Source organism: Astatotilapia calliptera, chromosome 8 (assembly GCF_900246225.1).
Source record: "Astatotilapia calliptera chromosome 8, fAstCal1.2, whole genome shotgun sequence".
Lineage (NCBI taxonomy): Eukaryota > Metazoa > Chordata > Actinopteri > Cichliformes > Cichlidae > Astatotilapia > Astatotilapia calliptera.
The window spans coordinates 16786354-16813578 of record NC_039309.1 but is presented as its reverse complement, the minus strand read 5'-3'; the positions used below and the strand labels follow the sequence as shown (position 1 = coordinate 16813578).

The 27225-nt window shown below is 41.2% G+C and overlaps 1 protein-coding gene across 1 annotated transcript in view; it reads left to right on the top strand.

Moving 5' to 3' along the window:
• The window catches only part of cpped1 (calcineurin-like phosphoesterase domain containing 1), a 67999-nt gene that overhangs the window by 12910 nt on the left and 27864 nt on the right, over positions 1–27225 (top strand). Inside the window, exons 2-5 of the mRNA XM_026179077.1 lie at positions 412–630; positions 14112–14284; positions 15079–15210; positions 15329–15461. Coding sequence (XP_026034862.1) covers positions 412–630; positions 14112–14284; positions 15079–15210; positions 15329–15461 — 657 coding nt within the window. The remainder of the gene's footprint in view (positions 1–411; positions 631–14111; positions 14285–15078; positions 15211–15328; positions 15462–27225) is intronic.

Genomic DNA, 27225 nt, shown 5'->3' with positions numbered 1-27225 from the left:
CAGTCCAGTTCTTGGTCTCGACCAATTTCACAGGAATGTTTTTCTGTTTATTTGTTCTGTGAATCCTCAGTTATTTAAAAAAAAGCATCTATTCTCAAAGGATGAATCAGACAACTTCGCAAAGATCTGTTAGTAGATTTTTTTTTTTTTAAAAACAGACATAACACAAAAGCACATAATTTGCTCTGTATTTCTTAGTTGAGTCAGCAAATAATACATGAGGTAACAGTTTAAGAGGCATGAAATAGTATTTTTGCAGTTGATTCCCATGAGTTGTTAGCATCAAACTTACATGTTTTGGCATGCTGTGCAGTGTGTCCTGAGTGGAAGACAAAAGAGTGGCACTCCTAAAAGCTGTCTAACCTGCATTGTCTTTTAGCTAAAAGAAGCTTTATTCTGTTTTCGTTTTAGACGCAGAGCACAAATGGACTGGACCATTTTTCTTCATCCAAGCTGCAGACCCCCAGCTTGGGCTTATGAAGGCCTGGAGGGACGGCGACTGTGACGGCGGGGGGGAAGAATGGGCTGAGGAAGTGGAGCTCACTAAGCAGGCCGTGGAGGCCATTAACCAACTCAGACCCAGGCCGAGATTCATGGTGCTGTGCGGCGACTTGGTCCACGCCATGCCAGGTAGGGGTTAGAGCACAACAAAGAAACATTTACAGTTCTTTAAAAATGTTGCAAGGTTACTAAATGATTGTGTTAGTGGTGTAATATTTTATAAAAATGAAGAGGTAGGCTTGACAGTTTTTCACACGGTAAAGTTTTACCGGGCAGTCTTTGTCATTTTTCAAGGATTCAGAGATTTTTCAACAGGTGTTTAGGGAAAGCACAGAGCGTCCTTCCTGCTGTTCCTTCATAATGAAACTCTGAAGTGCATCGCCTTTCGCTAAACACTAAATTACTTTTAACTTAACTGAGCGAAAGCACAACAGCCAAAAGAGGGAAAAAAAAGGAAGCCACAGCAGCGATGAGAGGTTCCCAGTGGATGTACAGCCATATGGACAGGAAAAACAAGATAGCAGCATCAACCAGTCTGACTGCCAATTATCTGCGAATGTTTGGGGACATAATGTGAACTCACAGATGCCGAACTGCATGAGATTTAGCTCCGCTTAGCCTCTTATGGTCTGACCAGATTATACAGTATCGGTCCTGGGAGTGCTATCCCATCGCATCTGGGATGTCACTCCAGCCTGTTCAAAGGCTGCACGTATTTCAAAGTGTTCAAAATGTCTTTCCCAGGTTACAGATAACAGCATGTTATTGAGAACCACACGCTGTGATTTCATGCACTGAACAGCATTTCAACAATACAGCTTGCTTCATACTTCATTTGGTAATTTTCTCTGTACGTATTTGTTGAGGAAAGAATACAAACTAAATGACTTCGTTAAGATGTAAGTGATCCGTCTAGACTGTTTTGGTCTAAGTTGATGTGAGACGTCTGCCATTTTGGCATCTTTGAAGCAGATGTGAAGAACAAGGGGTGGATCCGACTAGGCAACTGAGGGACACTGAATACTAATACCCTGCTTTATTGTCCTTTTTGACTATTGGGAACCATAAGCCACAAAATGAACCTCATTTTGTATTTAGTAGGGTTTGAAAGTAGTGTTTGAGACGATCGACTCTGCAATAAAGTGCTTATTGAGGTAATAAAAAAAGGGCTCTTGAAAGTCTTCCCATAGACTTTCTTATTGTACCCACAAGAGTCGCCCCCTGCTGGCTAATTCTATTTCATGGTGCACTGTGCTTTTCTGTTTTGACAAGATTCTCAACACCACTGTCTGAAACGTAACCCCAAACCATGACAGAGCCTCCACTGTGTTTTACAGATGGTTGTAGACACCCACTGTTGTATCACTTTTTCTTTTCTTTTTCACTTTTTCAGTTTTCTGAGTTTTTTAGGGACGTGCACAACATGCTGAGAGGCTCCATATTCAATGTTTTCAGCTACTTTGGGATTCTTTGGGAGACAAAGAAATATGTTTTGTGAAAGGCTGTCAGAAATAAGGATTCTGCACAGTTATGTGAGGACACAGCATTGTAGGGCTGCTCGATTATGGCAAAAATGATAATCATGATTATTTTCACTGAAATTGAGATCTCGATTATTTGACGATATTTATTTAACAATAACAATGTATTGAATAATGGCTTTAAAGATTGTCAAAAAATAGTATAAAATAGTGTGCAAATACTGATAACAGTGCAAATGTTTGCAATATAAAAAATAAATGAAAAATGTAAATATCTATGTTTAGTGAACTTTGCAGTGTTGCTCTGTGGTGCAGCTACGACACCGTAGCAAAGTTTACACACTATGTCTACTTGATCCACGTCTGACTCCACGAACCCATAATGTTTCCACACCACTGAAGGGTTTTTTTTACCTCTCTTTTCAACCAACGGCAGTCACTCTCCTCTCCAAATAACTTCTGCTTAGCTTTCCGAGCTTCCCTCTGTTAGCTCCTCTTAATTGTTGTGATGCCTGTTCGAAACGCAGAGAGGTGCGCTCGATTTGCCACACGGAGCAGCGCGAGAGTAAAGCACGAGGGAGGTGCTAATAATCGGCTCAGTCCTTTTTAATGATCGTTGAAAGCCCAGATCGTAATTTCGATTAAAATTCGATTAATTGAGCAGCCCTACAGCATTGGTTCACCAATCATTTCATTGGAATGAAAATGAGTGAAAAAGCAGCAAATGTCCAAAGGAAAAGGTCTGAAAGACCTTCAGAAAGCCTGGAGAACAATTGCTCAGGACCACTTTAAAAAAAATTGCAACTCAGGCTCTCAGAAGAAAGTGTGAAGAAATGAGGGATAGTTCAAGGTTTTTTTTCACAGTTCTGTATAATGTAAACTGTGTGCTTATATTTGCCTTTATAAGCTGAAATGTTACTCAGTTTAAAACAGCTGCTGCATTGTGATCTAAACTGTGAACATATCGTTTCGGTCTGATGTTTGACTGGTGTTACTGTACGAAACAGGCAGATCTGACTCTACTTACACTTTTCCCACTGTGGGTTTTAACTTATGATATGAGGGAAGCCTCGACATCCCCGATAAGTCCCTTTAACCCAGTATGAAATACATCAGTCACAATGGTAAAACAGTTATGCTTTTTCTGTTAATCATGGTCACAAAGAGTGCAGGGCTCACCTGACCTGAAAAATCAGCACATGTATGCGTCTCTGCTAATATTAAAGTGGCAACTGCCAAGCATATAACAGACATGTTTTTTTCAAATTCAGACTCATTTCCCATGTGTGGTTATTAGTTATGTGTGAGTGAACATGTATATCATAGTTTGTCTTGAGTTTTAAACCCACCCCATGCAGCACCTTACATCTGTGTCCACTGCTCTAGATGTTTTCAAGAGAAACAGAGTTTTGTGATATTTATGCAAATGTTGAATGTAAACGCATATATATTGAGATAACCCTGCTCTAATTCATTTATTCCACGAAGAACATCAGCTTTGGGACTGTTCAGCCTCAGAATAGTTTTCACTGAGGTAGGTTTGAGCATTAGCTTTCTTCTGTTTCCCAGCCAGAGTCTGTAAACAACGTATTCCCATTTGACAGTAGCTGATATTTATCTATGAAAAGCAGAAGGTTTCTGTCTGTTCTCACGATGCTGATGCTGATTAGGATTTCGGCTATCGATCAGACCAGACAGGCTTTAAATTCTCGCCCAATTTAAAGGAATCCGTGCGAGAAAGATGCCGCTGTGTTGCGGTGCTACGACTCTTGCAGCTTGAAGGCAAAAGAAAAGAAAGAAAGTTAGTTCTGCCCATGAAGTCTAGTTTGAACACATCAGACCCCCCTGTGACAGCATGCAGTATTTATCTATAAAAAACACCTGGGTGCCTTCAAGCTATTTGCAGGAAGAGAAGATTTTTCTTTCACTTTTTTTTTATTTTTATTTTTTTAGTTGAATTATTCAGTAGAAGTCTGCTAGCTGCAAATGAAGGTTTGTTAGGCTATAAACAGTATATGTGAATGGGCTGCACTTGATTCTGTCTCTGTCCTATTCTCTGAGGTAAAGATTGTAGCTATCTTGTAAGCAGCACAGCAAACCTGTGAGTGTGTGTGTGTGTGTTTGCCACAGTGGCAGCTGGTTCCCCCCAATCCTGTCACCTGATGCTTTCTGAATCGCAACTGAATTTGAAAAAAGCTGGTTACATTAGAAATGCCTGAATGTGGAAACGCCACAATCACTGTGTTGCCCACCTTGTCTGATACCGAGACACCAGGTTTGACTTGTCCTGCGTCCAGTCCTCCCCTCTGCTTGTCTGTTTCAGTAGAACGTAGGATGATTTACACCACATAACCTTTAAATAGAAAACAAATTATTATACTCTTAAGGTAAAGACATCAAATTTACACTTTAGCTGAAGACGATGGCTCTGTGTTCTTGATTTTCTGAGTGTGCAGTCTGACTTTACAACAGGTTATGAGGAACGGGCTGACAGAGCCCACTGCAGGTTTAATGCTTGATGCAAAAAAGCGCCGCAAGCCGTTAAGCAATGCAGACTACCTTTGCATGAAAATTAGGGGTCTAAAGTGTGGCGCCTACCTGCCTGGCTGGCCTCCAGGAAGGGAAATCAGCAAGCAAACCTGTCTCCCTCCATCTCTGCATGTTCTTGCTCTTTCTCTCTCTGGGCTCTGGTGACATGTTTGATTGGATCGTGATGAAAGTTTTATTCTGCCTAATCCTGGAGACCATGTAAGATATTAAAGCCAATAAAAATATTTATATGTGGAGCAGTATGCCATTAGTAAAATGTCCTTCTGCTCCCCATTTTCTAAAATTTGACTCGAAGCAAACTATTCATATTCAGCAGAGATGTGGTTTGGCTTAGTCACAGAGGTACTCTCCCCCCCCCCCCCCCCCCCCCCCTGTCTTTTTTTTTTTTTTTTTCTTTTTCTGGGTCGTAATGACCACCAATTTTAGCTGCACAGCCACAGTCATGAACCCTCCCGGAGCTGTCTCCCACTATCATCTAGCTGAGTCTGGCTGTAGGCATCCAAGTCTCCTTATTATCCCCATGACTGCACCATTTAAACCAAAAACATGTCCACATCAGTTTACCCCCCCCCCCCCCCCCCCCCCCGACACACACACACACACACACTCGTCTCCATGTTCCTGCCATCTCCCCTTATGATCAGTCGCATTTGGAGGTCAAAGCGCGATCTACTTCGCATGTCGTCGTACAGTAAATAGTGTAAGCATCAGGTTTAAACCTAAAGACCTCAGGGACCTTTAAACGCCGCGGCGTCAGCTGCTGTTACTGTCAGCACCAGCAGAGCAGGTTGTGCGTGCCATCCTCATTACTCGCCACGTCTGTCACTCGGCTGGCAACTGGGCCGCCGCATTGGTAGGAAGGAGGGAAATAGGTATTATAACCGAAGCTGCTCCTTCCGTCTCTCGGCTGACATTTCCCCTTAAACTGTTTATTTACAATACAGAATGAATGTGTGGCGGCCAGGGGAAGCTGGCTGTCAACCGGCATTGTCAACACCGCTGCCTGTCGGCGACAGGAAATTGGCAACTGTATTTCTGCTCCTACAGATTTCATCTCTCTTCGCCGTTGCTCCTCACAGTGTCTTTTTCTTTTCGGTCTCTTTCCTCTATTATCTGTCTGCTCTCTTTAGTAAACCGCTGCGGTAACATGCCTCATACCCTATTTTGACAACCTTCATTTGCAAGTCTGACACTTATGCAAACATGCTGATTAATTCTTGCCTCTGATGAATCTGTGTGAAGCATCTATGTGAATTAACTGTGTGTTGAGGGTGTAAAGGTCCTGTCTTGTAATTGTTAGGGAAGAAATGTATGTGTGTGGGTGTAAGTGTCAGTTTCAGGTTTAAATTTATACTGTAGGAAAACTGCGGGCTAAGTGGTGATGTCTTGGTATAACAAATGATCTTCCTTATCAAAGACTTGGGCAGACTGATGGATTTGTTTGCGTCTCATCGCAGTGGTCCACAAGGAGCGACCCATTCCCCAAAACGAAAAGTTGTAGAAAGTGTCTCATCTAACTTCATCATGTCATCCAGACCTTTACTGATAGCACGTTCCTTGATTCTAATTCCCTGTCTCCTCTCCTCCACAATCCCAACTAAACCCCCAAGAGATGCTTTCTCTTCTCAAGGACTTCCTTCAATCTCACCTAATTTTCTGTCTGCCATTGCCGCCTCTCCCTCGCTTAATTTCACTTTCCCGTGTCTTTCTCTCACTTACTTTCAAAGCTGACAAATGAAGAGGATAAAGAGTAGGAGGGGGTGGGGGCAGCAAAGGGAGGTGGTGGGGGGGGGGGAGCCAGATATAGAGCTGATTAGATTAGAGAAACATGCTGGACTTGACACTCTCCTAATGAGCACTACAAAGGATTCAAGCTGTGTCTCTGGGGGTTCTTGAAGGATGTTACGCATAATACAGCAGGGAGAAATGTTTAAGTACGCATGTACACGCCTGTGTGCAAAACTCTGAAAGGTGAAGGAGAGGTTGCCTTGGGACTTCCCTGTCCCCTCTCTGTATTTGTGGAAACTAAAGGTGTACTAACTGTAGGGCTGCTCAATTAATCGAATTTTAATCACGATTACGATCTGGGCTTTCAACGATCATTAAAAATGACTGAGCCGATTATTAGCCCCTCCCTCATTTATCCGCGACACCTTAAAGGCCGGTCCGTGAAAATATTGTCGGGCATAAACCGGTCCGTGGCGCAAAAAAGGTTGGAGACCGCTGATTAAGAGGACCCGAGGGAAGCTCGGAAAGCTAAGCAGAAGTTATTTGGAGAGGAGAGTGACTGCTGTTGGTTGAAAAGAGAGGTAAAAAAAAAAAAAAACTTCAGTGGTGTTGCACACTATTTTATATTATTTTTTAAAGTCATTGTTAACCCTTTAAAGCCGGTCAGAGCAGCATGCTCCGTTTTGTGTAACTATTTTTAAATCCCTGTAGAACCTGAACCGCATAAGCTAGCGCAATAATTTGTTTTGCATATGAAACCGGAGGAGTTGTACTTACATCTTATGCCATCAGCTTGTCCTCGGTCACAGTTTCCTTCCACATAAAGCTTTGCAAAAATTGCATAAAAAGCGCTTGCAGGAACAAAAACATAATATTCCAGAAACACGCTTTGCCGATCCGATCAGCTGTTCGTAACACTTCCCACAGTGAAACAAACGTCAGCGCGAACTGTCGCATGTCCGCCATTTCCTGGCCGAAACCGGAAGTGACGTCATTTTCGCGGAAATGTAGTTTTTTACTTGTAGGCCTTAAAAACCTCTACTGGTCATGTTTGACTTTTCTGAATAGTTTCTGGGATGCTTGCACTGCTGGAAATAGTTTATTTTGATGCACATGCTGTTTTCTTTGCAAATTTGCATCATAGGATTGGTTTTTTTTGTTTTTCCTGCAGTATATAAAAATTGGTGTATCTCCAAAATAAAACTATGAAGACACTCAAAATAAATTTCCTGTTGTTGTAAACTATTTTTTGCAACTTTTTTGTATTTAAAGTTTTGAGGGATAAACCTCTTAAATTTCTCCAAGTAGAAATATATGTAAAAAAACAAACAAAAACGATTTTCAATTTTTTTTGTAATTTATTGCACTTTTTTGCAATTAATGTAGTTACTATGGACTTAATGCATACATTATTATTAAAATATGGGCTATAACAGTTATTTAGCAACTTGAAATGCTCCCACAAATGGCACTACAACATGTAAAAAAAATAATATAAGCTCTGGCGGACTTGGTTCTATAGTAGGTCTTAAAGGGTTAAATAAATATCGTCAAATAATCGCGATCTCAATTTCAGTGAAAATAATCGTGATTATCATTTTTGCCATAATCGAGCAGCCCTAACTAACTGCAGTTTTCTTGGGTGACTTAATTGTTAGTTTATTCTGTTTTGTGGTAAAAGTCTGACCTCACAGTGGATCAAGTGGAATCTGGCTGATTTCAATCACCAGTTGATTGACTCCAAAGAATTAAAAAAAACAGGGTTTTGGTGCCTTATCAGAGTCCAAATTATGGTAGCAGTGTGATTAAATATAGTAGTCTAGACATTCTTTCCGTGAGCCAATCCTCTGGGCCTGAAGGTCGGAACAGCAATAAACACTTTTGTGTTTTTGCATTGGCTGCTGCGTTTCAGGCATAACGTTGTCTTAATCAGATCTGGGACTGCTTTTTGGGTGACAGAGAGCTCCACTCAGTCCCTAATACTATCTTATAACTTTTAGGCCTGCTGCCCTTTCAAAGAAATTCATTTCAGACACGTCCATCAGTGATCCCACCTGTTGAGTTCAGTTGCAAGCTTTACACATCTTCATCTTTTTTGGTAAGGCAGCATTAGGTAAGGTCACTAGTACTGATGAGTCTGCGCTTTTGGAAGAACAAACTAATCACATTAATTGTAATGCACAGAGAAAACGTGAAGAGACAATGTTACCTTTAACCAGTGCAGGCTTAAAAATGATTGAAACTGTAGAAAATTAATTCTTGAGGTTATCTTTAGCAAAGAAATCGCAGCATGTTTCAGATGATAGTTCACAAGTTTTGGAGTTTAAAGTGTTTTTCTGTGAATTTTTTCTCAGCCATAATTAATAGTAAAAATACTCACTGTGGCTGCTTCTCAAAAAACCTTTACTTGTGTTCATGGAGTCCGGCTTCATGGTTCTGGACTGCAGCTATTTGTCCTGCTTATGAAGCTGTTCTCCACCCGTGTTGCAGCTTGAAGCAGATCTATTATCACAAGCAGCAGTCCATGCCTGCTTAGTTAGAGTCCCATCCATGATGCTTTCAATGGTGGAACGAGAGATGCTCTGGAGAGGCAGCTGAATGTTAGCTTGGTTACCAGCAGCTAAACTTTCAAAATACCCTCACAACCACTTTATTGGGAACACCTGTAAATGCAAATATCTAATTAGCTAATGACATGGAAACAACTCGATGCATTTAGGCATGTAGACACAATAAGGTCATGATTTACTTTATGACCACAGTGTACCCATCTTCTGATGGTTGTTTCCAGCAGGGTAATATTCCATGTCACAAAGCTTAGTTTTTCTTAAACTAGTCACTTTAACATGGCATTGTAAACGGATGGCCTTCACAGTCACCAAATCTCAGTCCAATAAAGGACCTTTGGGATGTAATTTGTGGCTGCGCAACCAACAAATCTGCAGCAACCTTGTTGAATCTATGCCACGAAGCATTAAGGCTTTCCTTACTGGTCCAATCCAGTACTAACAAAGTGTACCTAATAAATCAGCCTGTGAGTGTAAATTTAAGGGGGCTGTCGACTAGTATTAGTACAGTATAGTTTGTACAGGGCAGATGTATCAGTTGCCAATATGTACTTGGGCAACTGTAGAAAACACTATTTACCTCATTTTGCGTTTGTGAGATTGTCTGAAGTATTTAATATAACATCTTCACTAAGATCTTGCCAAACACCAGTGCCACATCAGCACAAGCACAACATGTCGATGCATGCTTGAGTTAGTCACAAATATAGAGGCCACAAAATACAGTTGTTCAAGTGTAGAAAATGTATACAACAGCAAGACCCCAGGCACTGAGGACTCAGTGCAGCTTCGACAGCCAGTCTTTAAAGGAAATTGAGAGAAGTGCTTACAGTGTTGGACAGGCTCAATGAGAACCTGCCAAAGTCTCCTGTCAGGTTTTAAGAATCAGTGTTGCAATCTCATTAAGTGAACAAGGCCTTTCAGTTAGAGCCCCACGGGGAGTGGAGAGCAGCATTGTGTTTTTATTTGCGTATACCCTACATGTGCTGCATATTGCAGGGAGGAAAGTAGGGCAAGACAGTGCTGGCGTTAAAAATGTTTGTATGAAATGGAATTTCTCGCTATTTCTTATATATGAAAAATCCTTATCATTTATTTCATTTAGTGATGCACAACACATCTGCTTTAACCACTTCTTTCATATTTTATGCGTCCATTTGGGCAAATTACATATAGTGCTATTAAAAGGGAAGTGAAGAAGAACGTAATGCACGGCTAATGTAACCAGATAATTCTAAATTAAGATTTACACTAAATAACCGAGAGAGAGATTGTGGTCTATTGAAGGACACAGTGGTTGTTCCTGTTTGCTGTTACAGACAGAAAAAAACCATCTGTGACTTAAAAATAATTTCCTTTCAAGTGCAGCAACACATCTTCATCCAAACGAGCTGCAGTTGTTTCACTGGGCCTCTTATCTTACTGCAGTCACTCACACAACACATCACTGTTAGCTGGAGCAAGATATCTTAAATGCAGATGGGGCTTGGATGAGGATTGGTTCGAGCTGTGTCACAGAGATTGTTGATTCATGCTTGTACTATGTCAACAGATGGCTGTAATTGAGGGCAGGCAGGTGGTGGTGTGAGGAAGCAGAAGGCAGCACAGCGTCCCTGCCACTGTGTGTCGCAACCAGTGCTATTTATTCACATTTATTTATCAGGAGAAACGTAAGTGTGGCTAGATGCTGTTGTTGAGCCCAAAATCCAGTACATTTGATAAGTGTGAACGTTGCATAGGGTAGTCGAGCACAGCGTGACAGTCAATCTCAAAGGGCAGAGGACGTCAACATTTTTCGACTATTGTTGTCGTTCTCTCCGGTCTCACAGAGACACTGGATGTTTTACAACATATTTGGAAAAAGCCTCCATTTCTGCACCACCTCATAAATCTGTGCGTTTTTCCGATTTCGACTCTCGCATCTGCTACCGTGCATGACAGATGAGGTTTCCAGACAGACGCGAGTGTCGAATAAATCCAAAACAGCGGTGGAAACTTGAAGTAGTACTCAATTATAAAGTTAGCTGTACAAACTTTATCAGTTGTTTTACATTTTCAAGCCTGTTCAAGTGCTCGATAGAACCTCAGTCCCAGAAATGTTGGGACACTGCGCAAGATGTAAATAACAACAGAATGGAATGATTTGCAAATCTCACAAACACAGATTTTATTCACAGTGGAACATAGAAAACATGTCAAATGGTTAAACTGAGTCATTTTACTGCTTCATGAAAAATATCAATAATAGCAAGTCGTCTGAAAAACATTGGGACAGGAGCAATAAAAGACTGGAAAAGTAAGTGCTGCTAAAAAGGAACAGCTGGAGGAACATTTTACAGTTAATTGGTTTAACTGTTAACATGTCAGCATATGATCGAGTATAAAAAAAGAGCATCTCAGAGATTTTCTGAAGTAAACATGGGCAGAGGTTCACCACTTTGGAGAAAAACTGAATCTACAAATGAAGGAAATCTCTCATCATCAACAGAGCATAATGTCCTCAAATGATTCTGAAAATCTGGAGAAATCTCTGTGCATAATTGACAGGGTCGAAAATCAGAAGTGTATTCCCGTGATCTTGTGCGCAGGCTCAGTCAGTGAGCAGTTTCCTGCAACATCAACAAATGCAGGTTAAGGCTGTATCATACAAAGAAGAAGCTTTATGTGAAAATGATCCAGAAACACTGCTGTCTTGACTAGATCCAAACTCATTTAAAATGGACCGAGGCAAAGCGGATAACTGGAAAGCATGGACACCGCGTCTTCTGGTCTAAGAGGAGAGAGACTAGCTGACTTGCTATTAGCATTCAGATAAAAAGCTTGCATCTCTGACGGTAAAACCTGTTCTGTAAATTTACACCTTTTATCTTCTACAATTTAACCCCAAAAAGACATGCTGACAGATTTCTTTCATTTATTACAGCAGCATTTCTTTGTCACGTAGCAAAACTGAGACTTGCTGTTGAAATTGCACTTTTTCTTATATTAGGATATGTCAGGGATTAAATATGTAGTTGCATTGGATGTGTTGTGAATAATCTATTGTGAATGACATTGTTTTTATTTACATTTTGTAAAGCGTCCTAACTGTTTTTTGGCATTTGTAATCGAAGATAAGAGTATGCAACATCAACACACACACACAGAGGAAAGATCAATTGTATCTAATGTGGAATCTCCCTTGATTACCTATTATGTATTCACATTTAGGCGATGTCAAGCATAAACATGTTTTGCTATTCCACTGAGCAAATCCACTGGAGCAGCTGACAAGGTCAGGTACCTTCCTAAGGGGCATATTCATGGTGCTAAAATATACAGTAGACTGATTCTCATTCGCCAATCCTAAAGAAAATGACCTCATGCAAATTAAAACTTGTAAATAAACGAAGAAAATCAGGTACTGTAATCTGTCTGTAGCAGCAAAGTTGCAGAGAGTGCTATCAGCTGGAACAGTTGCCTAACAATCTTTGCGCCCCCGGTTTTTCATCTAAACTTCATTAGTGAGACGGCCTTTGTTTGTATGTAATTGTGGCAGCGGTCAAATATTGTGAAATAATTAATCCGCTTTGTTGTGGCTTCAGCTGTCATTTCCTTTCATCAGGATTATACTTGAAAATATCAGGTCAACAGGGAACGAAAAAAGCAAGTTTGAGTTTGTGCTGGCATCAGAGAAAAACCACTTATCTACTTATTGATAATTTGTAAGGCAGTTTTATTCATGCAGAACTAAATTATTTTGATGTCATTTGTGTTTCGCACAAATTAAATTTTTTGCTTGTTTTCGTGATAGTTGTGGAATATCTTATAGGATGGCAATTAAATTCTATCTTGGAGCAAAACTAACAACTCATTTGTTTTGGTGAGTAACATTGAATAAAAATCTAGCATACTTACAAGGAAGCTCAGTGGGCTACAGTTGAATTTGGACTCATTTTAGCATTAAATTCCAAATAAATGTCAAACTCTCCACCTGCACTCATCCACAGCGACATGGTGTTGCTGTTCAATAGTTCAGAAGTAATTTGACTACACGGTCAATAGTACCATGTCCGCAAAAAGAAAAGAAAACTGAAAGTATTACTAGTGGTACTATAATGATGTTATGAAAGTGGGCCCAACCAAAAGGACTATTCACTCCATGATCATGAACAACAAGTATATTAGATATTTTACGTTTGGAAGCTTTACCTGCAGAGGAGTACCAAGTGACAGCTCCAGGATGCATGGTGGTCCAGTGGCAGTACTGTTGCCTCACAGCGTATGGTCCAAACTCTGGCTGGCACCTTTCTGAATACCTCCTCAAACAGTCTGAAAATATTAATGTTTGGTTAATTAGCTCTAAATTAGCCGTAGTTGAGGGTAGATAACGTGCTTTTGTTGCGTAGATTAAGTCGATATGTGACTTGCAGTCTACAAAGCACCTTAAGTGGTCAGTAAGATTGGAAGAGCGTTGTATAAACGTCAGTCCATGTTTTCCCTTTTAATGTTTCTTAAACTCTACACTTTCTCCCACTGTCACGAATAAGATGTTCTTTGGGGAAAGGCTCTTATGTAATGAGCCCTATCTAAATATCCGAGGAAAGATTTGCTCCAAAACTAGGCCAGTAAAATAATTACTCAGATGAATAAAAATGAAAAGAAATATGAGAGGGAAGAGAGAGAGAGGACCGGGGATAACACAAGAGCAGGGGCTGATGGGTTTGTTTGATATAAATTCAAAGTTATAAATAGATTTGAGAGTCACCCATTCTCTGCCCTTTATACACTCTGGGATTGAATTAATTTGGCTCAGAACATTACCCATTTTTGGATGTTTACCCTTTTTGTGAACTCCAGGCTTATAGCACTTTTAAAATTTTTGGGGGGGGAGGTGTATTTAAAGCAAATAGCCTCGTATGTCTTCACAAACCTGAATCTGGAAAGCGGTCTACACAGCTGTTGCCTGCAACATGTGGACCGAGAGGATACCGCCAGAGCACCACTAATCATGTCAGTAACCATGGTGATATGAAGTCGAGCTGTACTGAGCATTCATCATCCTTTGAGCGCTCTCATCATCATCCATATAATCTCTCTCTCACTCTCACGTTGTCCTCATTCACACTTTTAGGCTGTCTTTGGCTCATTTCCACCCGCATACAGTAGAATGCTTTTCTTAATCAAACATCTGTTTTTTTTAGGTCCAGGTCGTAAATTGTTTGGTTTTATGTTACCTTTAATCATATGTCTGACAGTAACACATGCCATGTTGACAATAGGTTTTCTGTTATTCTTCCTTTAGGTACACCCTTTAGAGAAGGTCAGGAGAAAGATCTGAAGGCAGCCTTGAAGGGGACCGATCCCTCCATTCCTCTGGTGTTTGTCAGTGGAAACCATGACCTGGGTAACACCCCCACTCCCAGCACAGTGGAGCAGTATTGCAGGGAGTGGGGGGATGACTATTTCAGCTTCTGGGTAAGCAGACACAAACCATAATTAGTAGTAGCAGCCTGTAGCAGTGGTTGTTGGATGAATGGAATATTATAATGACGGGTACCTGCGAACACCATCTCTGCTCTCACAGGATTAAGAATAGCAAAGGACCAAAAACCCTGCACCTGTTTTGGTGTGTGACATTAAATATGTTTTGGCTCTATTTTCCTCAGCATGTATAGCTAATGTCATTTAGACTACTTTTGTGCATTAGACTTCCCTGTACTTTGATATTGCAGTTAAAAAATATATGTATATCACGGTGTGGTCCAGTTTTTATGGTGGCCATTTAGACCTCTTTTACCAGAAGTTGCACAAGGGAGCTTTGTGACGATGCATATTTCAGTTATAGCAACTGTTTCTTGGTAACATAACAAACTTTGATGTGGTGCCATGGGCACACAGTTGGTAAACATAAAAGCATTACTAATTAGGATTGCAAAGTTTTTTTAGAGTCTTATTAACATAAGACCAGAATGCATAGTATATGGACAGTATATGGTTCCTTAAAGGCCTTGCAATTTGGGACATGGCTAATGAGTTTTATACATGTAGTTTAAAATGCATGCCAGAGGTATTTTGCTAAAATTCTGCATGGTTGGAGTGTTTTTGCCACACCGCATTCACCAACATTTTTATTTTCAGCAGTTAGGTTTTGGATAATCTATAGGAATATAATATTAAATTGGGTGTAGGGACGGCAGATGAAATGGGAAATAATTCAAGTTGTTGTTTTCCTCTCTTGTTTTCTTTTTCTCACACTTTTGCCGTCTCAGGTGGGCGGAGTTCTCTGCCTGGTTCTGAACTCCCAGCTGTTCTTCGACGCCTCGGCCTGCCCTGAGCTGAGGGAGGCTCAGGAGGCCTGGCTGGAGGCGCAGCTGAGCAGAGCATCCTCCTCCTCTTCTACGGTAGGATGGCATGACCCCAGCGTGATTGAGCCTTTTTAAGCCATGTGGGCACATCATTTGAATTTCTGTCTTTAGAGATCTTGTGATGTAATCAACGCTCACATCTGTCTCCATTTAGGAACCTAAACCCAAACACATCCTGATATTTCAGCACATTCCCCTGTACCTAAAGAGTCCTGATGAAGAGGATGACTACTTCAACCTGCAGAGGACAGTCAGGCAAAACCTGCTGGACAGGTTCAAGAAAGCAGGTAGGAGACCAGAATACAGAAAATTATGGGGGTTTTCTGATTTCCTCTGGTTAAAAATTGGCAGCCTAGTTCAGGTTTGTGCATTTGGTTAGAATTAGAAGTCGCAGAATAGATAAATCAATTTTACTATCTTAAATGTCAAGCATCTCTGGCTTCCACAGCTCTGAAATAAGAGCATTATTATTTGTTCTTTTCTTTTCTTTTAGAATAATGGATTTAGGCCAATGTGAGTGGTCTTAAGTTTCTTGTCTTAATACGCCTTAGCTGCTATTCCTATTAAACCTGTTCATTTTAAGCATATCTCACTGAAGCACAGTTAAGATCCCAGCCCAGAGGATTAATATGTCATTATCCAGCAGCCTCAGGAAGAGCTGTTGGCACACACACACACACACACACACACAATGCAGACATAATTGAATTAATTATTCCATTCACTTCCTATAAGGAGAATAAATCCTTAATCAATCCATTGTTGTAAGCTTATAAGAGAACGATACAAAAGTAGTGGGCAAAAAAGAAAAAAATAACCCTCCCTCAAGGACAACACGTCTTTAGGCAGAATCTCAGCGAAGGTGCGTCAGCCAGCTTTGCGCTGCTGACTGACAGCAGCCACCACTCAGTGCCGAGCTTTTCAATCATGCATCAAGGTGACAGACGGTGGATGGTTTTAATTTCATTATCCATCCATTATTTCTGCACATATTTAACCATGTTGGCCCGTCTTGGTCTGATGACCCTTCTCTCTCATAATTGATCTCTCCTCCAGGGCAACACTGCTTAAAATTTTAAAGGGCAGTCTCTACAAGCTTTTTCTTATCATGAGCAGGAGGGTATTGCTGTAGAATGAGCTGGTGCCCTTTTTCTTACCCGCACTCTTGTGCCCTGCTAGCAATTATAAACACGGGCCACATACAGAGCAAGCGCTCCATGAACTACGAGCGCGTAGATTCATACTGACAACAGACGTGCAGACGTGCTGATTTTTAAATATATGGTATGATTTTCTCAGGCGCTTAAGTGCGATGTGTGATACTCCTTTATTACAGCAAGGCAAAGAATACTCAGTATCAATGTTTCCTCTGACTCTTATCTATACTCTTATCATGAGTATAAGCCTTTTTCCCTTCTTCAGATGAATGTGCTGTCTGAGAATTTTTCAGGTCAGGGGTGTCAAGGGGTATTTTCAGTAATCAGTCTGAAGTCAGATTGTTGTATAAGAAAGATGAACTATAGATATGTGTCTGATCTAAAAAAAAAAACGAAAAAATCTGGTTTTCCAGATTGGAGAACAAGATGGCTGCTAGGGTGCAGACACACAGCTTGGCAGGTCCTGTGCGTTTGCCAAAAAACCATCTAAAAACCCCTGGATCTTGACATCAACTTGTCTTTTTGTTTTTATACATTTTTATCTTCTGTGGAGTTCGACATGTCCAAGAAAGCTGGATAATTATACCACTTTCCCAGCCAAATGGAGTCAACATCTTTTGTTCACAAGATTCTTGGATTGTGGTCATGCTAGACCACCCCCAGGTAAACATGAACAATCAAATATACCACGTCTGTCGCTGGAGATTCTGAAACTTGTTCTGATGCTACTTTTGGCTGGTGATATAGAACTAAATCCTGGACCTAATTCAAACATCAGTGATTTGGACTGGCTACAACTAATTAGCCTAGTTAGCCTAGGCCTGCCTGGGCCTCCATTTCAGCTGCCTGGGCCTCCATTTCAGCTGCCTGGGCCTCCACCTCGGCTGCCTGGGCCTCCACCTCAGCTGCCTGGGCCTACATTTCAGCTGCCTGGGCCTACATTTCAGCTACCTGGGCCTACATTTCAGCTGCCAGGGATTTCACCTCAGCTGCTCGGGCCTCCACCTCGGCTGCCTGGGTTTCCACCTCAGCTGCCTGGGCCTCCACCTCAGCTGCCTGGGCCTCCACCTCAGCTGCCTGGGCCTACATTTCAGCTAGCTGGGTCTCCACCTCGGCTGCCTGGGTCTCCACCTCGGCTGCCTGGGTCTCCACCTCGGCTGCCTGGGTTTCCAACTCGGCTGCCTGGGTTTCAATCTCGGCTGCCTGGGCTTACACCTCAGCTGCCTGGGCCTCCACCTCAGCTGCCTGGGCCTCCACCTCAGCTGCCTGGGCCTCCACCTCAGCTGCCTGGGCCTCCACCTCAGCTGCCTGGGCCTCCACCTCAGCTGCCTGGGCCTCCACCTCAGCTGCTCGGGCCTCCACCTCAGCTGCTCGGGCCTCCACCTCAGCTGCTCGGGCCTCCACCTCAGCTGCCTGGGTTTCAATCTTGGCTGCCTGGGCCCCCACCTGCTGTACCCAAACTACAGTCTCCAGTAAAGGGTTTCTCATCATTAAATGCTCATAGCATTGTCAACAAAAGGACAAGAAATCCTGCTATTAAAATTTACAGAGGAACAAAGATCTGCAAGACATTTAATCAGGCTAAACTAATCTGGGACACTAAAAATAAACCAAAGGGGCTTCTATGTGGACACATTAACATTCGCAGTATGTTACCAAAGCATGAGCAACTGGAACATATTCTAAGCAATTCCAATATTTCTATTTTGGGTATCTCTGAATCTTGGCTCACAAGTTCTTCTTCTGAGTCTGCGGTTGTCTTTCCAGAATACACAGTATTCAGAAGGGATAGAATTGGAACAAGAGGAGGAGGAATACTTGTGTATGTAAAAAAACACCTGGATTGCTCTTTACTTAGTTCACCAATAGATGTCGAAATAGAACATATTTCTGTTAAAATCACTCTTTCCCCAGAAATGTCATTTACGTTGATCTGTTTATATCGCCCTCCTTCCGCAAAGAATATTTTTTATGAACAACTACAGATATTACTTAAATATCATGCTATAAATAATAAGTCTAATGAAATAATTGTAACGGGAGATTTTAATGTCAACTGGGACTGTGAAAAGGACAGAAAAACACTCAAGGACATAATGGAGACTTTGAACTTTACTCAACACATTGAACAACCCACAAGAATAACAAGACACTCTAAAACTAAAATAGATCTGGTTTTCAGTAATAAGCCCGAGCGAATTATTAAATCTTATAATTTTATCACTGGTATTTCAGACCACAATTTTATATTATTTTCTTGAAAACTTATAAAATCACGGGTTAAGAATGACTTTCAAAGTTCATCTAATAGGAGATCCTTTTATGAATTCATACCAAGAAGTCAGCGACAAAATGTAGCAGAAGCATTAGCATCAGTTAACTGGGAGCCTTTATTGTGTAGTGATGATCCACAATTCTGCATATCTAGTTATATCTAGGGGTGGGTTTTTATAATCGATTCATCGATTAAAATCGATTCTGGCTTGGATAACGTAAAATCGATTCATTAAAATCCTGAATCGATTTTTTAATATAAATTTATTTTGTCCGAAATGCCAGAATCTCTGGTGACATCTCACAAAATTTCAAGAACCACCAAACAGTAAATGAGAGCAGGTACAGGGATTCTGCACATAGACTTAAAGACACAGCGCGACCCGCGGATCAGAATCAGTTAGATGTCGCCTTTCTCACAGTCGGGGCTGAAAGCCGACAGCTCGCTGATCCGGGTCCGCGCTTTGTGTTCACGCCCTTTATGCGCTGATTCTAAAGCTGTTAGTTTGATCTCTCTCCAAACAATATTGACCGAACCAGCAGCAAAAGAAGATCCAAACACTTCACATAAACATCGTCATGAATTCACTCTTTTACTGTTTTGCTTCCATTGCGATGCGCAGCTCTCTCTCTCTCCCTCTCTCCCTCCCCCCCCCCCCCCCCCCCCTCTCTCGAACAGTTTCGCTTTCTTCATTATTTGCTTGCTTGTTACGCACAAGTCTACTGTTGTTTACAGCGCTGTCGGCCGCTGTTTTTTTCCCTTTTACATTCTTCCGAAAAGAAAGCCTCATTTCTGCTGTTCAATACTGAACAAATTTAAACTTTTTAATATTATTCAAAATGCAAAATGCTTAGCCGTGTGTCTAATAAAACCGCTGTAACATCAGAGGTAATGTTCATTAATTAATGGTTTTCTTTCGTTTTTGATGTACTGCAGAATATTTTTATAAAATCCCAGGCCAGGAAAATCACCTTCATGTTTTTCTGTGTTTTATCCTCAGCTACTTTGACACAAAGGCATCTGCTGTGATGCTCACACCTTGGATAAAGTCTTGCGAGTGTCAGCTTCCTTTTTATAGTTACAAAAATATGTAAATGTTCTGATCTGAATTATACTTCTGACTGTCAAAATTTCCCAGATTTAAATCGAATCGAATCGAATTAAATCGAATCGTGGATCGAATCGATTTGGGACCTTGTGAATCGGAATTGAATCGATTCTAGAAATCAGTGACGATACCCAGCCCTAGTTATATCAACATACTCCATTAGAGGTCGACAAAAAATAAAGACAACATCTAATTTGCCCTGGTTAAACAAAGAGTGCAAGAATTTAATGAAAACAAGAGATCAATTACTAAAGCAGTTCCTGAAAACAGGTCTAACTCTGGATAGACAGAGATTTACTTCAATGCGGAATAAAGTAACAAGAAGTTTGAGACAGGCCAAAGCAAAATTTTATATAAATATAATTGAAAGAGCCAAAGGTAATGGTAAAGTTATCTGGCAACACTTAAATAAATTACTTGGCCGTCATTCAAACAAAAGCAAAAATACAATTGAACTTTATATAAATAACTCTATTGTTAGAGAGCCTCTATCTATTGTCAGTAACTTAAACACTTTCTTTATTTCATCTGTTAAGGAGATCAGTCAGAGCTTTGACTCAGTCGTATGCTCTGATAATGTGAATGATGTTGGTCAAAATTTGTTCACCGTCACTCATATTTCAGACACTGAAGTTGCTAAACTAATTACAGGTTTAAAACAATCAAAAGCACTTGATGTATATGGTATTAACACAAACTTCCTAAAGGAACATATGGATTTGCTTGTACGTCCAATAACTCATGTTTTGAATATGTCTTTCAAACACTCCATTGTTCCAACAGATTGGAAAATTGCTGCAGTTACACCAATTCTCAAAGCAGGTGTGAAGACTGACATTGCTAATTATCGCCCCATAAGCATACTCCCGGTCGTATCTAAAATGGCTGAGAAGTGGGTGGTTAAACTCCTCACTGCTCACCTAGAAAACACCCAACCCTCATTACATCCGTTGCAGTTTTGCTTTCGGGCACATCACTCCACAGATACTGCCCTGTGTATGTTAGTGGAGAACTTGAAGAGCTTGCTGGACAAGCGTCCCTGTGTTGGAGCTGTATTTTTAGATCTGAAGAAGGCTTTCGACTCTGTAAACCATCAGATATTGTTGTCCAGATTGACTCAGTTTAATATCTCCAGTCAGGCTCTTCAGTGGTTTGCCTCATATCTCTCACACAGGAAACAGTGTGTGGTGTTAGATGGGGTTAAATCTCCATATTTAGACTGTGATACAGGGGTTCCTCAAGGATCTGTTCTTGGGCCCTTATTGTTCTCTCTTTTTATCAATAACTTACCTGAAGTCTGTCCAAATATATTTACTCAAATGTATGCGGATGATGCAGTTATATATACGCAAGCAAATAGTGTCCAGCAGGTGGCAAAAGATCTTACAGCTGCTTTAGCATTAATGCATAGCTGGCTGGAGGACTCATGCCTAATGTTGAACACCTCAAAAACTGTCTGTATGTAGTTTTCAAAACGCCCCTTAAACTTGAAGCAGTCAAACATATTCCTGGATGGAGTAGCGCTTGAATTAGCTCCAGAATTTAAATATCTTGGGGTCATTCTAGACCCAACATTATCCTTCAAGAGTCACATAAATAGTGTCCCAGGTACTTAAATTTAACAATTGAAATTTTAATCATATACGTAATAATTTAAATATGAATGTTGCAAAAACTTATTTTTACTCAATGATCATCTCTCATATGGACTATTGTTTGACGTCCTGGTCACTTGCTTGTCCAACAACACTTAAAACTATTGAAAACATTTATAAAAGAAGTTTAAAACTACTTGACAAAAAACCGACTTCCCACCACCACTGTCATGTGTTAAAAAAAACATAAATTACTGAACTTCAATAACTTAGTGAAACTTAAAAGAGTGTGTTTAATATACAGTGGGGCAAAAAAGTATTTAGTCAGCCACCAATTGTGCAAGTTCCCCCACCTAAAATGATGACAGAGGTCAGTAATTTGCACCAGAGGTACACTTCAACTGTGAGAGACAGAATGTGAAAAGAAAATCCATGAATTCACATGGTAGGATTTGTAAAGAATTTATTCGTAAATTAGGGTGGAAAATAAGTATTTGGTCACCTCAAACATGGAAAATCTCTGGCTCTCACAGACCTGTAACGTCTTCTGTAAGACGCTTTTCTGTCCCTGTAAGGAAGAGGACTCCCTTACTGCATTTATTTATATTATATGTATAGCACTTTCGAGCACACCTTTCACTTTATTAAAAGCACCTTATCAAGCACTTTATGAGCATTGCACTTTAAGCATGGATTTGCACACAAGCAGTTTAAATATTTATTGTCTATTTATTGGGAATTTTAAAATCAGTTGGTGGCCTTGTTTCAGATCCTGCACAGCTGCTCCTCATCAAGGAATGTGGTGGTTGTCTGTCAGGAGTAGAGATGGACCGATCCGATATTACGTATCGGTATCGGTCCGATACTGACCTAAATTACTGGATCGGATATCGGAGAAAAATAAAAAATGTAATCCGATCCATTAAATATCACGAAAGCACCTCACAAAACTTGCAACACGCCGTAACTCGCCTCAGAACGTCGGAGCAGTATGCATCACGTGATAGAGCAGCTGTGGCATGCGGGACCTGTCGTGGTCTGGATAGCATTTGGAGCTTCGCTAGCAACCTGGCATTTCATCTCCGACAAAGTTATCCCCGAGAGAAGTAAAGCAAGTGTGTAAGTCCATCTCTGAATGTTTGTAAAGCATTCCTGCGTTAAGCTTAACGAGCGACTGCCTCTCGCTCTCCGGCTGCTACTTCAATCGTGAAACTGCTTAAATGATCAGCTGATCGGCTTTTCTGTCGCGAGTCCCTCTCTTTTGTTTGTTTTTGGCCCACTTTGCGCCAGAACGAGCAAACCAGCGGCTGAACAACAGCAGCACGTTTAAGCTTGATAAGCTGTTGTTAGAATTTATTTAATATTACTGGTAACTGTGCAGGGGCGGATCTAGCAAAGTTTAGCCAGGGGGGCCGATAGGGCATTAACTGGGAAAAGGGGGCACAAAGACATACTTTTCTTTCTTATTCTCATTTAAAATGTCTAGCTTTTAATAAATAATTATCTGACACCCAAAGTTTTAATTTGATGTAAAATGAATAGAAGTCAATTACTGTATATAGTGACTATTAAGTCTAATATATATACCCTAGTAAGCTATAGTACATTTTCCTTTGGGAAGGTACCATCTGTGCAGTCTGCAATTTTGTTGAAGAAAGATGTTGAATCTATTTAATATTTCTTGAAAAATAATTGATTTCTGTGCATTTTTTTTCACACTGCATCAAATTAAGGTTGATTACGTTGATTAAGCATCATGAGGTGGAGCGTGAGGGGTGGTTCCCTATTTTTTATTTATTTATTTTTGTTGTTGCTGGGAGTTGGAACCCTATTAGTTAGGTTGCTTAATATTTACGCTAAGTACTCTTTAAAATACCAGAATAGGGAGGATGGTGCAGGTCTAAGTTTATTAGATTGATCAGTATTGCTGAACTATGAAATATTTTTTTTGTATACAGGTATAACAGAATAGCTTTAGTGTAGTTGTTGTTTTAAACTTGAGTATGAACTTGCAGACTTGCAAAATGCAGCAAGATATTTTAAAAAACAGTTTTGTTGATTAAAAAACACTATATCGGATTCATATCGGTATCGGCAGATATCCAAATTTATGATATCGGTATCGGACATAAAAAAGTGGTATCGTGCCATCTCTAGTCAGGAGAGAAGAATGGTGATTGAGATTGTGATTAAGGTTTACCAAGAAGGAAAACTAAGGCAAATGTGTGTGTGAAATCTAGGGATAAAAGTGGTGCAAATAGGTGTTTGTAAGTTAATGATTACTCACCTTTCTTGCCTGTGTCCTCTTCAAGGTGTTTGGGCAAATGTTTCCCCGGGGGTCCAGACACCATTTAAAGGTTCCGGGAGAGACCATGGGTAAAGAGTGTGGTGAATCTTTTTGTGCTTGGGTTTCTGCGTTTTTTTAATATTGGGTTTGGTGTAACATTAAAGTGTGAAGTATTTATTAATATGTAAATGTGAAAATGTATTTATGTATTTATTTATTCTTATTGATATATTGTATACTGTGGTGGAAGGTTGGGATTTAAGAATTTACCTGAGAGTGGAATAATGGTTGAGTCTGTGACAGCTGAACATATTTAAGGCTGCCAGTTGTCATTAGAGGGTGGATTTTTGTGCTGTGAAGAGGCTCGACAATTGTTGTAAGGAGAGCCATATAGCGAATAAATACTTTGTTCCACTACACTTGCCTTGGTCTGTCTCACTGTGTTTCCAGCCGCTAAGGGCTGCCCTGTTACAAGTGGTGTCAGGAGTGTGTCACTCATGCCACAGTGAGAAGATGATGACAAGAGGTGGAAGAAAGCCAGGCCAAGAGGAGCAGCCTGATGAAGGAGTTGGAGCTTCATCTGAGCTAGAGGCCATGGCAGCAACAAGCCCTGAGGACAAATTGGAGGAGTTAACAGGGTTGGTGAAATCTCTTATGCGGTCTCAAGCAGCCAGAGACCAAAAGTGGGAGAAGGATTTGTCACGTCAGGAGCAAAGGTGGAAAGGCATGCAGCATCAATTTCAGCAAATCCAGCTACAAGTTAACGCTGTAACTGATAAGCCTGACCCACCAGAGGCGCCAGCGCCCCCTACAACATCTGAAGAACAAGAACTTGGATTCAATGGTGAAGACATTCCAGTGGCCAGTGGGTCCAAGTCTTTAATTGAACCAAAACTTTTTCCTCTGTCACCAGAAGATGACATTGAACATTTTCTGACTACGTTTGAAAGAATGGCAAACGTGTGTCGATGGCCCAGAGATGAGTGGGCTATTCGTCTGGTTCCCCTGTTGACAGGTAAAGCCCGCACAGCCTACATTCTTATGGATTTAACAGACTCTGAGAATTATGATAAGGTGAAAGAGGCAATTCTGGCAAAATATGAGATCACTGCTGACACCTACAGACGCCGCTTCAGATCTCTGAAAGTTGAGCCAGGTGAGACGCCACGTGAACTTTATGTAAGATTGAAAGACCTGTTTTCAAGATGGATTAAACCTGAAAAATCAACTGTAGAAGAAATATCTGAGCAGATAATTCTGGAGCAGTTTTTGAGAATGGTTAATCCAGAGCTGGAGATTTGGATACGTGAGCATGACCCGAAGACTGCAAAGGAAGCAGCTAGCCTCGCAGAGGTTTTCACTTCAGCCAGAAAAGGAAGCAAGAGCACCTACTTCAGCCGGGAGACCCACTACGCCCAACCAAGTAAGTCCATTGGGGGTGAACAGGGTTCTGGTCAAGTTCAGGCTAGAAATCTTTCTAGTTCTAGGCAGCTCCCTTCCCATAGACCTCACAATGTGAAGAAATCCTTTAAGTCTTCAGTTCAGGATATTAAATGTTATCACTGTCATAACTTTGGCCATACACAACAATTTTGCCCTGCACTTAAGTCAAAACCATCTCTTTTATGTGCAGTTCCAAGACCAGCCACAGAGCCAGTAGGAAAGAAAGCTTGTACTGTCCCTGTTTTAATTAATGGGCGTAAAGAGGAAGCTTTGCTTGACTCTGGGTGCTTTCAGACTCTTGTACACTCTAGCATAATTTCAGGAGAAAAGCTAAGTGGGGTTGGGGCTACAATAAGTTGTGTGCATGGAGACGAACACAGGTACCCCACTGCTGAGGTTTACCTGACAGTAGGAGGTCAAACCTACTTGTTAGTGGTAGCTGTTGTTCCCAGTTTGCCATATTCAGTGATACTTGGTAATGACATCCCCACTCTTTTTGATCTAATACACCAGTCAGATTATGACCCTCAAGTGAGTGCTGAGAAAGACATTCAAGGCTTAGGTGATGAATCTGGAAGCTCACTTCCTCTAGATATGACAGTTGAACCATTTAAACCCTGTCATGTAGTCACAAGAGCACAAAGTGCAAAGGAAATGATGCAAGAACTACCCTTTTTTGAGGAGTCTCTCGAAACGGAGCCAGGGAAGATTAGGAAGTCTAGGGCTCAGAAAAGAAGAGAAAAGTTCAAAGGCTCAGGGGAAAAAGGTACAGCATTGTTCCCTAAGCCAAATAACCAACTTGAGTTTGATGTTCCCTCAGATTTAGGTGCACTCCAAAGAAGCGACCCTACTCTAAAACCCTGGTTTGAGAAGGTAACAGAGGTAGAGGGGGCTAGTCAAGGTCAGGTAAGCTGTCTTGCAGACACTGTTTACTTGATTAAAGGAGGCATCTTGTACCAGAGAAAGGGGAAGTGCGAAGCTGTGGCACTCCCACAACAGTTCAGAGACAAAGTTATGGATTTGGGTCATTCAATTCCATGGGCAGGTCATATGGCTTTTCACAAAACACTGAATAGGATCAGCAGCCGTTTTGTTTGGCCAGGGATGTATGTCCAGGTTTCTGAGTTTTGCCGTTCCTGTGAAAAATGTCAGTTGACCTCAGGCAAAGGAGTAGCGCGAGCCCAGTTGCAACCACTGCCAATTATTGAAACACCATTTGAGAGGCTAGGCATGGATATTGTGGGCCCTTTAGAGAGGAGCTCCACAGGTCATCGCTACATATTAGTCATATGTGACTATGCAACACGGTCTCCTGAGGCCTTCCCACTCAGATCAATTAAAGCTCGTCACATTGCTAATTGTCTTCTGCAGCTTTTCTCTAGGGTAGGCATACCAAGAGAAATTCTGACGGACTGTGGAACGAACTTTCTATCCAAGTTGTTGCAGCAGGTTTATAAGCTGTTAGGGATAAAGGGACTTAAGACCACCCCGTATCACCCCCAAACGGACAGGCTAGTGGAGAGATACAACCAGACTCTCAAAAGTATGCTGCGCAAGTTTGTCTCTGACACAGGTGCTGACTGGGATCAATGGCTGCCCTACCTTCTGTTCGCCTACCGGGAGGTCCCGCAGGTTTCCACTGGCTTCTCGCCTTTTGAACTTTTATACGGTCGCCAAGTGAGAGGCCCCCTGGATCTGCTTAAGGACTGCTGGGAGGAATCCAAAGCAGAGGGCGAAAACATCGCAGCCTACGTCATCACCATGAGAGAGAGGTTGGAGAAAATGGCATCATTGATGCAAGACAACATGAAAGCTGCACAAAAACATCAAAAGACTTGGTATGATCAGAAGGCCAGGGATAGGGTCTTCCTTCCAGGTCAGAAAGTACTGTTATTGCTTCCCACTAGCGATAACAAGTTGCTGACAAAATGGCATGGACCATACGAGATCGTCAGACAAGTGAGTAAAGTCACTTATGAGCTGAATATGCCAGAAAGAGTTAAAAAATATCAGACATTTCACGTGAACTTGTTGAAGGCATTCCACAGCCGACAAGAGCCGGTCTATCAGTTACTGGTGCGTTCAGTTAAGGATGAGGAGGTGACTGAGAAGTTCTTTCCAACTAACACTAACATTCAAGTTTGTGCTTCAGTTGACCTCTCTCATTTGTCTCCTACTGAGCAGGC